The 17482-nt window shown below is 44.7% G+C and overlaps 1 protein-coding gene across 1 annotated transcript in view; it reads right to left on the bottom strand.

The window, feature by feature from the left end:
* TANC2 (tetratricopeptide repeat, ankyrin repeat and coiled-coil containing 2) overlaps positions 1 to 6954 on the bottom strand; it is a 378694-nt gene extending 371740 nt beyond the window's left edge. The window contains exon 1 of the mRNA XM_015424928.1: positions 6888 to 6954. Within this exon, the coding sequence (XP_015280414.1) occupies positions 6888 to 6954 (67 nt within the window). The remainder of the gene's footprint in view (positions 1 to 6887) is intronic.
* Between the last annotated feature and the right edge of the window lie 10528 nt (positions 6955 to 17482).

The following is a 17482-nucleotide window of genomic DNA, read 5'->3' as shown; positions in this document are numbered from 1 at the left end:
ACTCGCCCCAGCAACAGATATAAAGGTGGAATTGTTACTTAATGACATGGATGTGGCCTACAGGTCATATTCAGGATATATAAAGAAAAATAATCTGCCTGGGGAAATTGTAGTAAGATTCTTGAAGAGGCACATCAGGGATGCTATCCTGAAAGCAGTGGTTGTGACACCCCTGAAGGTGGGGGAGAATGCAGTCAGAACGCTAAAGGATATTCCATTTGAAGTAAGGCAACGGAGAAAGAAATACAAAGAACTTGTGCTCTTCCTCCAAACAAATTCAATTGGATACAAATGGCTATTTCCAGAAGGAGTAGCATTTAAGATCAAAGAGAAGAAGGTTAAGACTGACTCTGTTCTTAAAGCTCAAGAATTTCTAGAGGAGCAGCTGGGAAGGTCAGAGGAAGAGAAAAAAGAAGACAGCAGGTCCAGCACCGGGCTGGAAACTGGTTCATCTGGCGAGGACTCTTTGTCTGAGCAGGGGGCAGCAGCCCCGAAAAGTCCCTACAAATTACGGAAAAGAGAGAAGTAGTAGTAAAGGCTGAAGGACTCTGAATTGTGCCTTTGAGAACTTTGGTTCCAGGGGATGATGGGGGGCACTGTTATTGGGCAATTAAATGTAAATGGGGAGGGTTAAAAGTTCTAAAAGATTGACACAGTTCATAAGAAGTACAAAGATGATAAGTTTGGATGCTAAAAAAAAAAAGCTAGTTAGAGGATCGCCTCTCTTGGGTTTTTAGTCAGTAGTGGGTTCTTTACTTTCTCCCTTATATGTAGATTTTCCCTCCCCCTTTTCTGTTGTAGTTTTTTGTAGTGTTAAAAAAATCAATTAAAAAAATCCCCTCCGGGGGCTCAAAAATAAATAAATCACAATCTGAATCCAGTACTTTAGCCCTTTATTGGCTAGAACCACCACAGTAATTGTTTTGAAGAACTCGGCTTGCAAGTGTCCCACTTTGCAGAGCTGACTCCTTGATTAAGACCCTGTAGGGCTAGAGATCCTGTCCCTTGGTCTCTTGGCTGAAGGGTTAGTTAAAGGAACTGCTGGTGGCTAGTTACCCTGGGGTGTGAGGATGCGCCTACCCCCCAGCCTTTTGGGATGTGTTTATGCCTAACCTGTCACCTTTAAAGAATCACTTTTGACACTTTCTTCTGAAAACACAATATTCTTATGCTCAAATTGATGACTTTTTATTAACCAACACTTAGCAAAGGAAGAGATGTAGCAGAAATAGTACACAATTTTCAATTTCTGTAGAATAACTTCTGGACATAAGAACAAATGTAAAGAACGGACGTTTAATAATATGTTTCTGTTAAATAAGAAATCAATACACACACATGCACAAAAACATTAAGTCTTATTTAATAACAGTGCGATACACATTTTCCTGAAATCAAAAAGCAACATGATATATTATGGTAGAAACCTTATGTAACTGAAGTACAAAATCATTAGTTCATTAAAAGCTAAATTCTATGCATGTTACTCAAAAGTGAGTCACAATGGGAGACTTGGGGAGGGGTGAAAACTGACATTTTCTCCAAGAGCAGATGTGGGTGTTTTTATGCTGCGGGTGAGTTCTGCTTTTCCCCAACCTCATTTCTCTACTAAAAAAGTGTACCCAGTTCTGCCTTCAGCACGTACTTTCTCCCCCATAACTTGAGAACTTTTTATTTTATAGGGGTTTTTTTTAGGCATTCAGCATTATTCATCATTAAAATAATCTATTCATTGCCACTTTGTTAAAAAATAACTCCCTTTTTAAAAGAACTTGAAAGAATTTTTATTTATTTATTGAAACATTTACATCCCACCTTTCCCTGTGGTTCAAGGAGGCTTAAAATAATAATTAAAATCATTTCCAGTTAAAACCAGAATAAAATAGCAAGTCCAAATCGCTCCCTCCCTCCCCCTTAAAATATGCCTGCCAATCAACCCCGACCCCGTCACTGAGCCAGAGGTACACAAGTCGGCTGAGCTACTGGACGCTACCTTCGATGGGACACCCAAGAAACTGCCGTTCTTCGTGGTGCGGGCGGAGAAGTTCATCACCAACTGGGGCCACCTGTTCCCAACTGAAGAGAGGCGCGCTGACTACATCGCCTCACGATGGCGAGATGGGGCAGCGGACTGGTATGTGAGCCTTCATAATTCTGATGGTCATTCCAATGAACACACGCGTGCCTACCTGCGTACCTTCAAGCAAGGAAAGAAGACGGTGCGGGAATACTCCGAGGAGTTCAAAAAGCACGCCACAAAAATCCAGGGCTGGCCGGATGGCGTGATGGCTGAGCGGTGCCAGTTGGGTCTGCACCCAGAGATTCATGAGACGGTCCTGCATTCAACCTGTGTCTCTACACGCTTGGATGCAGGAAGCGGCCAATGTGGAGAACCGGCTGAGGACCATCCGCGTCAACAACGCAGCCACCCTGGGGAAGGTTGGCCCACCAATGGCCAAACCCAGGATCCCGAAACCGAAAGAGGGGTTGCAGGGCCAGCGCATGAAGCAAGGCCTATGCCTGAGATGTGGCCACTGCCTGCCCTGAAAGGGGGGGCTCAATGGTGCCAGGAAGGAGCCAGAGAAGAAGCAGGTGGACACCCCATTGTGGAAGAGTGTGGCCTGGCCCAAGTTCCAATGAGCTCTGCAAGCTGAGGTTCCCACAGAGGAGCCGTGAACAAGTAGCGAGGAGGACGACGAGACAGCGGGAAAAGGACAGGGGCTGCTGTAAGCGGCGCGGAGCAGCAGGTCCCTAATCCCGAGGCGCTGAAAACTGTGAGCAATTACCCCCCCTTCTTTGTGACTGTGACTATACTGAACCCCGAACTAGGAACCCATGTACAGGTGAGGGGCTTAATAGACTCTGGGTGTGGATGGGACTTAATCAACCCTTCTTTGGTCACGGGGCTGGGGGCCAAGGTAGTCAAGCTCCCGGACCCCACTGTCTTCACCCAGATGGATGGGTCTGCTACGAAAGAACCTTGCAAGTACGAGACTGTGCCTTTACGGGTAGGGGCAGGAAGTCATTGGGAACACCTGCCATTTGTCATCACCCTGGCAGCACGATTCCCCCTAGTGTTGGGCAGCCCGTGGTTACACGATCATGACCCGTACATCCTGTGGGACGAGGGGAAGGTCCCATTCATCTCTCCCAAGTGTGAGGCTCACACGTGGTCTGCAGAATGGGCCCCCCCTCCAGACGTACCGGTGCGAGCATGCCTGGCCAGGGAGGAGCTGGACGCTATTCCCCCAGAGTATCGGGACTTGGCTAGGGTTTTCGAGGAGGAGGAGGCTGACGAATTACTGCCCCACCAGCACATGGATTGTGCTATAGAACTGATCGCCAAGCACAAGTTGCCTAAAGGGAAACTGTATGCAATGAGCCCGAGCGAGAAAGTGGAGCTGCAAAAGTTTATTGACAAGAATCTGGCTAGGGGGTTCATTTGCCCTGCATCCTCCCCATTTGCTGCCCCCATGCTTTTCCGGGGAAAAAAGGACGGGGGGTTGAGACTCTGCACTGACTATAGGGGCTTGAATGCAGTTTCCACTATGAATGCTTACCCCCTCCCCCTAATCAATGACCACTTGGCCGAGGCGGCCAAGGGGAAAATCTTTTCCAAACTTGACCTAACGGATGCGTATTTCAGGGTGAGGATTAAGGAGGGGGATGAGTATAAGATGGCGTTTAACACTCCACTGGGCCAGTTCGAGTACCGAGTGATGCCCTTCAGTTTGCAAGGGGCTCCAGAGGTCTTCATGAATCTTATCAATGAAGTGTTGCACAAGCACCTGTTCAAGGGGTCCTTGTTTATCTAGATATCTTGCTGTACTCCCCCGACAAATCTTCCCACGTGAAGTTAGTGTGAGAAGTGTTGCGCACATTGCACAAGCACAAACGGTTTGCCAAACTCTCAAAGTGTGAGTTCCATTCTACCGAGATTGATTTCCTAGGCTATCACATTTCCCCCCTGGGGCCTGGAAATGGACCCGGCCAAGGTTCGGGATGTAGTGGGGTGGGAGCCACCTCGCACCTGGAGGTAGCTTCAAGCGTTCTTAGAATTTGTCAATTTTTACAGATCTTTTCTCGACAACTTTGCTCAGGTGAGCTTACCGCTCACGGATCTATTGAAAACTAAAGGAAAGGGGCCCGAGACTACTCGGCTGGGTGCTAAACTGACGTAGTCAGTTGAATGCCAAGAGGCGTTCAATCACTTGAAGGCTCTGTTCACCTCTGAACCAGTATTAGCGCGCCCCGACGGAAATAAAAAATGTATTCTGCAAATTGATGCAGAATGGGCGGCATCATTTTGCAAGAAGGGGGGGATGGGAGGTTGCACCCCCTTGCATATGTATCCCGCAAGTTCAATGACACTGAGCTGAACTGGTCGGTGTGGGACAAGGAAGCAGGGGCGATTAAGTTGGCCCTCTCAACTTGGCGCCACTGGCTGGAGGGGGCACGGGTGCCGTTTGAGGTCTGGACCGACCATAAAAACTTGGAGGTATTGCGGACGCCCCGCAAACTTAATGCCAAACAGTTGCAGTGGGCGGATTTCTTCTCCATGTTCAACTTCACCCTCCACCATTTCCCGGGCAAAGCCAACTCTCTAGTGGATGCATTGTCCTGCCTACCTCAGCACGACAGTCAACGTGACTGGACTCTATGTTCACTACCTCCCAGTTGGGGGGGCAGTGTTAACTCGCAGCCAGGCGAAGGCCTCGCCCCCTGGCGAGGGGGGTAGCTGGGAAATGAAGTTCACCTCCACCCTCTCAGACTCTGATCGAAAGGAGCTGTAGGTGGAAGAAAGGGCGAATGGCTGCTGGTACCACAAACACAAACTATTTGTTCCATCTGCCTTGCGGGGGGATATGTCAGCAGTACATGGCAATAAACTGGCGGGGCACTTGGGCTTTGTGAAATCGTTGCATTTGCTGCGACGCCAGTTCTGGTGGCCGGGATGAGGAAGGATCTCTCCCTGTTTGTCCAGTCATGCCAGATGTGCATCATGTGCAAGCCCCGCCCCAGTAAGCCGCCTAGACTGTTGCGGCCCCTAACCACCCCCGGCCGCCCGTGAGAGGTGATCTCCATGGATTTCATCACTGATTTACCCCCCAGCCGGGGGAAGACGGTTATATGGGTGACAGTGGATCTTTTTACCATTTTGTCCCATTTAAGTCCATGCCTACGGCTCGTCTTCTGGCCAAGGCGTTCCTCCAGCAGGTCTTCAGGCTACACACTTTGCCCCGCAAAATAATCTCCGACCGCGAGACGCAATTTGTTTCCAAATTCTGGAAAGAACTCATGGACTTGTTGGGCATGGAGCAGAGGCTGAGCAGTGCATACCACCCAGAAACTGATGGCCAAACAGAATGGGTGAATCAAACCCTTGAACAGTACCGCCATTGTTTCACCAACTATCAGCAGGATGACTGGGAGGGGTTAGGATTAGGGTTAGGGTTGAACCCTAACTCTTTTGCTGAATTTTGCTACAGTAATGCATGTCACTCATCTATGGGGGTCTCCCCATTCATGGCTCTCTATGGTTATGAGGCCCCGCCCCTCCCCTTCCTGACAGACACTCCCCTGACTGAAGGGGATGTGGGGGAATGGTGTCAACGTTTGCGGAATGCATGGCCGGTCCTGTGTAAAACTTTGGATAGCGCCAAAGACGCTTATAAAACTCAGGCAGACAAAAAACGTTCTGAGGGCTGGGACATCCAGCCAGGGGAATCGGTCTATGTTTCCACTAAGAACATCCGGGGTCTTCACCCTACACATAAACTGGAGTGGAAGTTCATTGGCCCTTTTCAGGTGTTGCATAAGATTAATGAAGTAATTGTTGAAACTGGAATTGCCTAAGAATTTGAAGTTTTTGCATCCAATTTTCCATTTTAGCCTCCTAAAACGGGATCCTGGACCTAATGTTTGGAGACACCAACGGGCACAGCTGCCCCCCCCCCTTGATGGTGCAAGGCGAAAAGCATTTTGAAGTGGCTGATATACTGGACTCTAGGCTTAAGCGTAATAAGTTGTACTATTTGGTGGGATGGGCTGACTTTGGGCCGCAGCATCGTGAGTGGGTGGAGGTCGGTCACATCAAGACTCCTCAGCTTCTGTGCAAGTTTCATCATCGTTTCCCAGGGAAACTGGGGGGGGGAGCTTTTAGGAGGGCAGGATGTCAGTTAACACTGCCATTCTCTGGAATGTGTGTGTGGGGGGGGATCCTCCTGGCCTCTGCCTGGTACACTAACCAAGTCTACTGTCTGGGGTTTATCTGCTTTTGCTTTTCTGACCCTGGATGTTCCAGCTGCTCCTGACTTGCTGGGAGCAAACAGCATCTACTTTAAGGTATATTTTTGCCCGGGAAAATCCAACCCCCAGGTTGGATTCCCAATCAGAATGGTGTGACGGATATGTGACAAACTTTGATGGAACCAATAATTGTGATTTATTTCTAACTGTCATAGGGGGTATAAAACCCTATGTCTCCCATTGTAACCTTAGGGAGAGCTGTGGGGTCCAAAACCTTATTCGATCTGCACCTCCCTCCTTTGTTGATCAATAAAGTGCAAGATCTGATTTTCCTCTACAAGACTGCCATGTGCTTTCTCAAATTGGGCTGGGGGAGCACAACCCGTGGCGGAGTTTCTGTCTTACAATATCAACACTGTTAAACAGCTATAGCTCCCCCAGTCTAAGGAACTATTTGGAACTATTTGGATTCAACCCGTACTGTTGTACATGTTTAGCAAAAAAGCTGGGGACTGCACAGAAATCACTGGAACACAACAAAATGGTGGTGGTTTGGCCTACCAAAGTTCTACAAGCCAGTTTCATTTACTGGACTAAAGTGACTGCAATGACATCAAGATAATTTTTCATTCACTTACCACTGGATCTGTTTTTACGGTTTGATTTCCCACCTGTCAGAAGCATTTTGAGACTGTTCCGGAACATGACTCTTCTGGAATCAGCACGCCTCAGGAGCTGTACAAATATAAATATAAAGTTTATCCATTTAGTTATTATTATGAGTGTTGTTGATCTTTTCCCCAGCAATGAATGTGGCATCTCACAGAGTTACACAGGCAAAAAATTAGAGATGACTGCCTCCCAAGGTGTTTAAAAAGGTAAAGGTTCCCTTGCTCGAAGGCCAGTTGAGTCCGACTCTAGGATTGCGGTGCTCATCTCCGTTTCAAAGCCGAAGAGCCAGCACTGTCCGAAGACATTTCCGTGGTCATGTGGCCAGCATGATTAAACACCAAGGCGCACGGAACGCTGTTACCTCCCCACCAAAGTGGTACCTATTTATCTACTTGCAATTTCTTGCTTTCGAACTGCTAGGTTGGCAGGAGCTGGAACTAGAGACATGAGCTCACTCCGTCATGCGGCAACTTGGGTCTTGAACTGCTGAACTACTGACCTTCCACAGCCTGCAGTTCAGTGTCCTACACAACCTAAAAGTGACAATGCAGGAAGCAACAGGGGAAAGAAAGTAAAAAACAAAAGACAGGCAAGGAGGTGTGGTTGAATGCAGGTACACATACTTAAACTCAGCGGCACCTGAAATTAGGGTTAAGGAGGTAGATAAGAGGCCTCATTAAAAGTTGGGGCCTCAGAGGAAAGTGAGGGAAGACCATGGGCAATGTCTCAGCAAAATATCAAAAGGTAGAGAAGAGGTGTGGAGAATTTTTAGAAACGATTTTAAATGCCTGACCAGATATGTGGCACCAAAATTACAAGGCTGGTAAAGTAACCAAACTCTGGCAGACTTTATGTATCCTCCAAAGGTGCTCAGCAGCCCGAAAGCGTATGCCAAGATAACGAATGGAAAGAGCACTGGCTGTACAACAAAGGACCGTTTTACTTGAGGACAGAGAACATTCCGGAACAACTGATCACTCTCCTGCCCAGAATTCTCTAGAGGTGAAAGGAAGGTAGAACTTTCTCTCTCTCTAGTTGAGGAGGGAGGACCCACCTCTCTTCAGGTCAGAGACTTCCAAAGGAAATGGAAGGAACCACATTGTGTGCCTTTTCAGGCCAAGAGATGACATAGCTCTGACTCAACGGAAAAACTGGAGAAATAATGGATTGAAACCAAAACTGTGACATCCTCAGACGCAATCTTCTTCATAAAGGATTGCAAATATGCTATGATATGAAAATATTCAGACGAGAGAGAAGCAGCTCCATTAATTCCGAGTCTAACTTCATTTAAAAGTAACATTACACACTCAATCAAGTCTTCTTATCAGTATATTTCTAGAGCCCTCTCTGTATCTTAATCCTTTGTGATTAAAATCTTGTTCACCTATTACAGAGGCCTTAGAAGATTTTAGAGGATTTAAACGGTCTATATTTACACCAGACTCGCAACAGATTGGCCACAAAGAATCTTTTATCTCCTTTCAATGTTTGTCCTTTTCCGAACAAAACTGCGATAATTCACTTTGTTATATTTCTCTTGTATTTACTAATCAGGGGTAATCACTATCTACATCACAAACTGCATAGTAATAATTCCCAGTATTTCAAAATGCACACCAGGTCCTCAACGCTTGATGTCCTAAAGAACCAAAGCCCTTAATTCAGGGTTGCTGTGCCAACCCACATGCTCACTCAACTTTTGAGTCATCTTCCTTCATTGTCATTGACAAAAACTGGAAAAGGAAGTTAATTTGGGGGAAGATTATTGACTGTGAGAGTGACATTCCCTCTATGACAAACTGAACTTTTTTCCCCACTTGTCTATTAAATGTCTCAGTAATTTACTACATATATGCCTAAATATCTTATAGGTTTATTCATCCAATCATATTTAAAATCTCTGTATTGCTTCTCTCCCTTATAATCCCCATAATGTGTTGTTGTTTTTATTGACTCTACCTTTATTGACTCTATCCATGAACCTTCATCATCTCATCAAACTCTTTCAGAGAACTCTCATGTTGTTTTGGTCAGTAATATGATATCAGCATACCAATTTTTTTCCCGGGTATTTTGATAGCCCTCTGATCTTATCAATTCCCTCTTATTATTGCTAACAGTTTCAAACAGGAAATATGATAAAGGAGAACCCTGTCTTGTTCCCTTAGTCATATCAAAGTAAGCAGATATTAACCCATTCATGGTTCCTCTAGTTTTAAAACTACAGCTTGTGTCCATCTTTTGAAAACTCATCCCATATTTAAAGGCTTCTAGAGCCTGAACTACCAGAAGTACAAGCTGGGTTTCGAAGAGGTAGAAGAACTAGAGATCAAATTGCCAACATTCGCTGGATTATGGAGAAAGCAAGAGAGTACCAGAAAAACATCTACTTCTGCTTCATTGACTATGCTAAAGACTTTGACTGTGTGGATCACAACAAACTATGGCAGGTCCTTAAAGAGATGGGAGTACCAGACCACCTCACATGTCTCTTGAGAAACCTGTATAAGGGCCAAGAAGCGACAGTTAGAACCGGATATGGAACAACTGATTGGTTCAGCATAGGAAAAGGAGTACAACAAGGATGTATATTGTCACCTTGCTTATTTAATATATATGCAGAGTACATCATGCGAAATGCTGGCCTGGATGAATCACAAGCGGGAATTAAGATTGCTGGGGAAAAGATCAACAACCTCAGATATGCAGACGATACCACTCTAATGGCAGAAAGTGAAGAGGACCTAAAGAGCCTCTTGCTCAGGGTAAAAGAGGAGAGCGCAAAAGTGGGTTTGAAGCTTAACATCAAAAAAACTAAGATTCATGGCATCCGGCCCAATCACTCCTTGGCATATAGAAGGGGAAGTCGTGGAAGTAGTGACAGACTTCACGTTCCTGAGATCCCAGATCACCGCAGACTGTGACAGCAGCCATGAAATTAAAAGACGCCTGCTCCTTGGGAGGAAAGCGATGGCAAACCTAAACAGCATGATAAAAAGTAGAGACATCACCCTGCCAACAAAAGTCCGCATGGTCAAAGCAATGGTATTCCCAGTAGTCATGTATGGCTGCGAGAGTTGGACTATAAGGAAGGCCGAGCGCCGAAGAATAGATTCTTTTGAACTATGGTGCTGGAGAAGACTCTTGAGAGTCCCTTGGACTGCAAGAAGATCAAATCAGTCAATCCTAAAAGAAATCAACCCTGACTGTTCCCTGGAAGGCCAGATAATGAAACTGAAGCTCAAACCCTTTGGCCACCCAATGAGAAGGGAGCACTCACTGGAGAAGACCCTGATGCTGGGAAAGACTGAAGGTCAAAGAAGACGAGGACGGCAAAGGATGAGATGGTTAGACAGTGTCATCGATGCAACGAACATGAAATTGAGCCAACTTCAGAGGATGGCGGAAGACAGGAAGGCCTGGTGTGATCTGGTCCATGGGGTAGCGAAGAGTCAGACTCGACTGTGCGACTGAACAACAACAAAAATAGGGTGGCAAAATCTATTAGCATCAATATGGATCTGAGCCCTCTCCTGGTAGGCCTTGATAGAGGTCTCCGTATATCTACTTCCTCTACAGAATTGCCTCTCCAATTATATAAGTGTCTGAGAGAAACTTTAATTTTGTGCCCATGCTTCCCAACCTTTTGGCATATGCCACAATATTGACAGAAAGCCCTGACATCCTGTGAAACCTTTGGCCAGAAACACTTTTCCATGAACCTCTTTATGGTTTTCACCATTCCCAGACATCCTGAACAGGGAAGATCATGTGCAATTTTCAAAAGCTAGAACCTAAATTGAACCGGTATCACTAGATGTTTCCATGCAAGAGGCTGATTCTTAGGCATCCATATTCTATACAGCAACCCTCTCTTCCATATAAATTGCTCCCTTGGATCTTCTGCTCTGAGTAGGTCAGTTTGCTCGGCTGAAAATCTGAGAAGCTCTACACTTGGCGGAGGTCAGAATTTAGCTCCTGCAGAAATTCGGCTGTGTTGCTACCCTCACCAGCAGAGTGGCAGCTGCTGCTTCTTGCACTACTTCCTCCCCCAGCTTCTCCTCAGGACTCTCACTTGTTTCTGTTTCAACTGAAAACTCCCTGCATATTTAGCAATTTCATTTATCTCCTCCTGCTCTTTGACTACGGTGGGGTAAGAGTCTACCAGAATATGGATTCTAGTTTGAACTCCCATAACAATTCTTTCCAGAATTACTGGTTCTTCCTGATCAGTGTTAACAGCAACTGATACATACCTTCCTTTTCCCTTCAACACACTCTTATTCAGGCAACAAGAACTTCTCCTGGTTTTCCTGTAATCCCTTTCAAAACTATGTACTGGTCAGAGATTATATCCCATACTTCACAAGGTCTGGTCTAAATAGGATGAAGATGTAGTGTCTAAAATGACTAGTGAATTCTCTCCATTCAACTGTACCTTCTCCTGAAGTTCTGTATCCAAATGTGTGCTGCTAATTTAGACAGCACATAAATATTTCTCACTGTCTCCGCCTTTGGGACCAACACGGGACTGTGTGAGTTCCTTCAGTTCCTGAGGTAAAAGTGATAAGCCCTCTGACTGTCACTCTTTTTATCAGAGGATAGCCATTCCCACCCTATGCTAGGAACTAACTGCTTATGGGATGTTATAAGACAAGCATTTATATAGTGCCCCTTTGTGCCACACCTATAGCTATGGTGGATAAAATCAATCATTTTTTAAAAAAAAGTCCACACCCCCTGCCATCACCGGAAGTTTAGAGTGGTATCGTCTGCATATCTAAAGATAGTTTTCTATTAAAGATACATCATAGTCGAAAGGTCCATCATGAAATAAGGAGTAGTTTTTAATTATGTAGCATGAGAAAAAAAAATTATGTAGCATGAGGCTGTATATATATATATGAAATATTTAAGTTTTTGGTAAATGAATTCCATTAATCCATTCACAATGTCATGCTCTTCCAGTGGTTTCTGTAAGATTACTGGGCCATTTTTCTGTCTAGAAGATATTATCACAGATGCTTGGTTTTACAGTTCTCAAAACTGTAAATTAGTGTCTGCAGAGATCGTGTGCCTCTTCTTCACAGCAAAAAACGTTATAAAATAAACATACAGAATTTAGAGATCTCCGTCCTATTAGTCTTCTGCAAATCCATACACACAGATTCAACCCCTTATCTCTTAAGTCCTAAGTTTCCAGAAGTTCAGTGAATACTGAACTGTCCAAACTGCCCAACAGAGCCTGCCCAGGAGACAATCCTGCAGGGAGAGTTCTCCCCACAAGCTCTGCTGGGGCTCTGTTGGGCAGCCTGGTTTTGCCAGTAATTCCTGAATATAACCAGGATATTTGGGGCGGGGGGGGGTTGTTGTGGTTCTCCTGGAAAAATTCCAGATACATTTGGGAAGCAGAAATATACCTGAAAAATACCAATCAGGTGTTTTTCGGGTATATTTTCAGTTCGGGGAGACCCGAATGCACACCCCTAATCCAGAGGCAACTTGTCCTTGACAAAAATTTGATACTGGAGGGAAGTTGGGATAAGAAGTATCATTCAATCCTGCCTTTTTCCCCCTCCTATATCTGCTTTTGCTGAGGCAATCCATTTGTCAAAAAGATTTCCGCATTTTGCTTCAAAGGCTGCATTTGACTTCCCAGACTGGAGTTCTACATTTCTGAATCTCTTTCTGACAGGCCCTAGCTTGAACCTGTCATACTCTGCCTATTTGAAACCTTCATATTTTACTGCTTTGTCTGAGGCAAAACTTTCATATACGTACTTCTGCTGGCTCCCCCTTATGAAGATGAGTAAATATTTCATGAACTGTGTGGTAGTAATATTTCAATTTGGGGCAGCTTTCTCAAAAGTAGCAAAGAAAATTTGGGGATCTTCCTCTACCACGTATGAAGTAAAAATGTCAGGCCCTCTGTTTTGATTCTCTTTCTTGAGTTCTAGCTGCTTTTCACACCACATATATTTCAGTTTACCCAGCTCAGAATTTAATTTCTCTGCCTCAGCTCTAATTCTTAGTTCCTCAGGTCTAAGTTTCTCTTTTTCCCACCAGTTTTATCTGCTGTTTCAGAACCTCTATGAATTCTAGGGATGTAAAAATACTTGCTAAAGTTCCTACTTCACAAATCCCCAGTTTCTGGTGCTATACTCTTCCCTTGCTGAAGCCTTCCATCTTTACACGGCCTGGATCAAGAAGATCTAGGGATTTAGTGGCACCAGAGTCTCAGAGACTGTACACTTAAATTGCTAGTGCTACCTGTTTTAAATTATATTGGTTTAACTGTTCTTAAATATTGTATTAATGTATTCATTTATTGACCCATTGTAATGAGCTGAAGGCTTGAGAACCTGTTATGTGATCCGCCCTGAGCCCGCTTGCAGGGAGGGCAGAATACAAGTCTAAATAAATAAATAAATTAGAGACACCATCAGCATCTCTCCTGATTTTCCCTCGTGAGGGATTCCCAACTCTATACACTTTTCAATTACAGTATTTTCTTCATTCTCACAAACTCTGCCATTTCTCTCTTTTGTCTGTGCTCTTCCCAACTCTCTGTAAATCATCTTTCTTTTTCTTTCCTCAGTTGTATATTTTACCCTTTTGAAATTCTCTCAGTTTGCTACCCACACCGCAATAATCCCTCAAATCAATATTCCTTCAAGATGATATGCCGACACTGCCACCATCTGTAACATTTTGTCCCTTCCAGAGACCACTTGTGCAGGTCCCTTTCCTGCTCTAAACTTCCCTAAACAGACCCAGCTAGAAAGGCTTAGTTTATTCACTTCCCACTTAGGCTAACAACTCCACACAAAGAACACAGATTTCAATCTTAATCTATTATTTTCATCCAGCCTCTGATCATCCTTCTTTCTAAATCCTTTTAAGACATTACCTCCTCTCCCCACATCACGATTGCCTGCATTTTAATCTCTTTTTATCCCCCCCTTTTATTACTCTTGTCTCATCATTTAGGTCTTTCTGTACAACACTTCTTGGTCTTTTTGGCTCTTCCCCACCCACTCATTCATCATAACTGATTTCAGCTGCAACAGCTCACAAAGTCACACAAAGAATGAATCTCAAAGACAGTCGAGTCGTGCAGTGGCTGGCTAGAATTTTTTTTAAAAACCGAACTAGCACTAACTCCAGCCTCCATCTCTGAATCATGGGAGTGAAGAAGAAATGCAAGATCGAGGGAGAGGAAAAGCAATGCAGATGTGGATTCCCCACTTCCATTGAGCGTGGGCTCATCTTAAACTGTTTCTACAAACGCTTCTTTTCAAAAATCCATTTTTCCTTAAGATATCTCAAAGAGGAGGGAAACACAAAAATTGGGTATTTGGAATTTACCCAATGGACCACATTAAACAGAAGAGAACCCCAAAAGGGCTGTCGGACTTTCAATAAGTAGGCCTGCAGTAAGTAATCAATGGGTTTGGTCTAACGAGTTTCTTCTGCTGGTAAAAAGGAGAGCCCTCTGATAACCACAAACGGTTATACTGGGGATCACTTGACCGAGGGGCACAAAAGCCATGCAAGGTGGGGGCTACAATAAATTTTTATACTGCTTCTCTTTGATTAAGATCTCAAAGCAGTTTACAACAATGTATGATTTCATCAATCAAAACATGTACAAAAACAGCACAGTAACTGGTTTTTCCTTCTGGCTGTAGCTATCAACATTGTCTTGGAGGGTGTTCTAGAAATCCCCAAATCAGAGAAATAGATTTTGGGGCCGTGCAAGGGGCTGTACTGGGTAGGGGAGCCATGGAAGCATCAACGTACATGCAGAAGCTCACACTTTTGAATTATTGTCCCCACTCAAGACACAGAGGTTGGAATAACCATGCGCATGACTTTAATATATGCATCTCCACTGCAGCAGCCAAACAATTAATCCTTCAAGCTGCCAGTAGAAATGTCCTTTCTAATAACGTTGGAAACGTTCTCCAGCTATTCATTTTGCTCAGGCAACATCTCCAGTCTCCAAGCCTCAGTTAAGCCTACGCTGAAGTGAGGGCTTCCATTTGAAAGCCATCAGTCAAACCCCGGTTTACCATGACAGCCAAATGGTGGGGCCTGGATAAAATGAAGAAAGGACAAGAGCCAGTGTGGCGTAGTGGATGGGAGGCCCAGGTTCAAATCCCCACTTGTGCTGTGGAAGCTAGCTGGGTGTCCTTGGGCCAGTCATGCTCTCTTAGCCTAACCTACCTCACAGGATTGGTGTGAGGTTAAAATGAAGGAGACAAAAATGATATAAGCTGATCCGGGTCCCCCATTGGGGAGAAAGGCAAGATAAAAATGAATTAAATAAATAAATTTTATGTAAGCTGCCCTGAGCCGGCTTTGACTGGGAGGGCGGGGTAAAAATCCAATAAACAAATAAATAAAATCGGAGTTTGTTTCATGCCCAAATACCAAGCTTCAAGGTAAGTGCAATTTACGGTACTTTTCCATCCACCTACTAAATTGCCTCCAATTCATGAAAGCATGGTTTGAAAGTCACAGTAGGCAACCAATCCTGGATAGTGCTAAGTTAAAGACATCAGGGCATCACACAACCATCCCAGTTTGGTGTAGTGGTGAAGTGCTTGGACTCTAATCTGGGAGAACCGGGTTTGATTCCCCACGCCTCCACTTGCACCTGGCTGGATGACCTCGGGCAAGCCGTAGTTCTGATAAGAGCTGTCCGTGAAAAAGAGCAGTTTCTGTAAAGAGCTCTCTCAGCCCCACCTACCTCACAGGGTGTCTGTTGTGGGGAGGGGAAGGGAAAGGAGTTTGTAAGCCGCTCTGAGACGCCCTTGGGTAGTGAAGAGTGGGGTATAAATCCAATCTCCTCTCTCTTCTTCTTCATCCCTCAGCACAGTTTCTGCAACTAATGCGTTCCCACTTAGGCTAATTACTTAGCCTAACTTAGGGAATTCACTGCCACAGGAAGTGGTGGCGGCTACAAGCATGGACGGCTTCAAAAGGGAATTAGATAAGCCTATGGAGCAGAGGTCCATCAGTGGCTATTAGCCACAAGGTATAGATAGGGGCTCTGGGGCAAGTGATGCTCTGTCTTCTCGGTGCTTGGGGGGGGGGTCAACAGTGGGAGGGCTTCTAATGTCCTGGCCCCACTGGTGGACCTCCTGATGGCACTGGTATTTCTGGCCACTGTGTGACACAGAGTGTTGGGCTGGATGGGCCTTTGGCCTGATCCAACATTGGCGTCTCTTATGTTCTTATGAGTTAAATTGAACCAATGGAGCACAATGTGTCTCCAACTCCTAAATTGACCATCTGGTCCAAAAGCATTATCATAGTCGGTATGTCTAGAACAAGCAACAAGAATGTATTCCCTATCACCCTCCCAGAAAACATCAACAAGCAGACCAGTGTGGTGTAGTAGTTAGAGGGTTGGTCTAGAATATGGGAGACTCACATTTGAATCCGCACTCTGATGTCATGGAAGCTTGCTGGGTAGGCAGAACAACACAAGCCACACTGAGTCCCCACTGCTCAGAAAGGTGGGATGTGACTGGGCTGCCAGACCCCCAGTCCGGGCAGGGGTTCCCAGCCGGCAGAGGATGCCTAGAGATGTGAAGGCCTGGAAAAAAAACGGAAAAATTCAGAAAAAAAAACTTTTTTTCCCGTTTTTTTCCTGAAGCCTTTTTGGTTTTTTTCCGAAAAATTGGAAAAATTGAAAAAAGAAAAGAAAAGAAATTGATTATGGAACATTTTATTTTAACATGATGAATAAAATATTTTAAGACAAGGTGTTCAAATATTTTCCAAATCATTTCTTATATATACACACACACACATACACACACACACACACACACACATATATATGGTATCAGATTGATCTAATTTCTGTGCACTGAGGACAATTAAGTCCTAGGTTACAAACTGAACTCTCCAATGCAAGAACAAGATGCATTTCTTCCTTTAGGAGGTGCTATTGTCAGAAGAAAATAAAGTTTCAGTTTTGTTTTTGCATGTGGATGGGTATTCTGTTTGTAATAATTGTTTAGATACACTATATTTTTAATATGCTAGTTGTGATAATTTCATGCCAAGTAAAAATGTCCATAGTCATATTTTATGTTCCTAAAGTAATAGAATGACTTTCAATCTAGAAAAGACAAAAAAAATGCTAATGTAGCATTTTTTTCAATTTTTCCGAAAATTTCCGTTTTTTCCTGAAAAAACCCCGGAAAAAACCGGGTTTTTTTCTGAGCTTCAAAATTTTCGGAAATTTTACATCTCTAGGGATGCTCCACCCCAAGCCCTGCCCCCAAGAACGATCACCTGAGCCCACCACTCTCCGTCCTCTCCTGAGAGATTTAAAGGGCCCTCCAGCTGATAGGGGGACTACGTGGCCCGCCAGTCAGCTGGAGGGTTCTTTAAATCTTGCAAGAGGGAGAGGGGAAATCCAAGTAGCAATTAGCTGCTTGGGTGCGCAGCCCCACTGCCCAGAAGCATTTAAAGGGTCCCTTTACATGCTTCTGGCCAGTGGGGGCTGGGCCTTGCATGCCTGAATTCCAAGCAGTAT

This window comes from Gekko japonicus, unplaced genomic scaffold, assembly GCF_001447785.1.
Source record: "Gekko japonicus isolate JY-2015 unplaced genomic scaffold, Gekko_japonicus_V1.1 scaffold1630, whole genome shotgun sequence".
NCBI classification, from domain to species: Eukaryota; Metazoa; Chordata; class Lepidosauria; order Squamata; family Gekkonidae; genus Gekko; species Gekko japonicus.
Note: the sequence above shows the minus strand (reverse complement) of the source record. Positions and strands in the feature narration are given on the sequence as shown.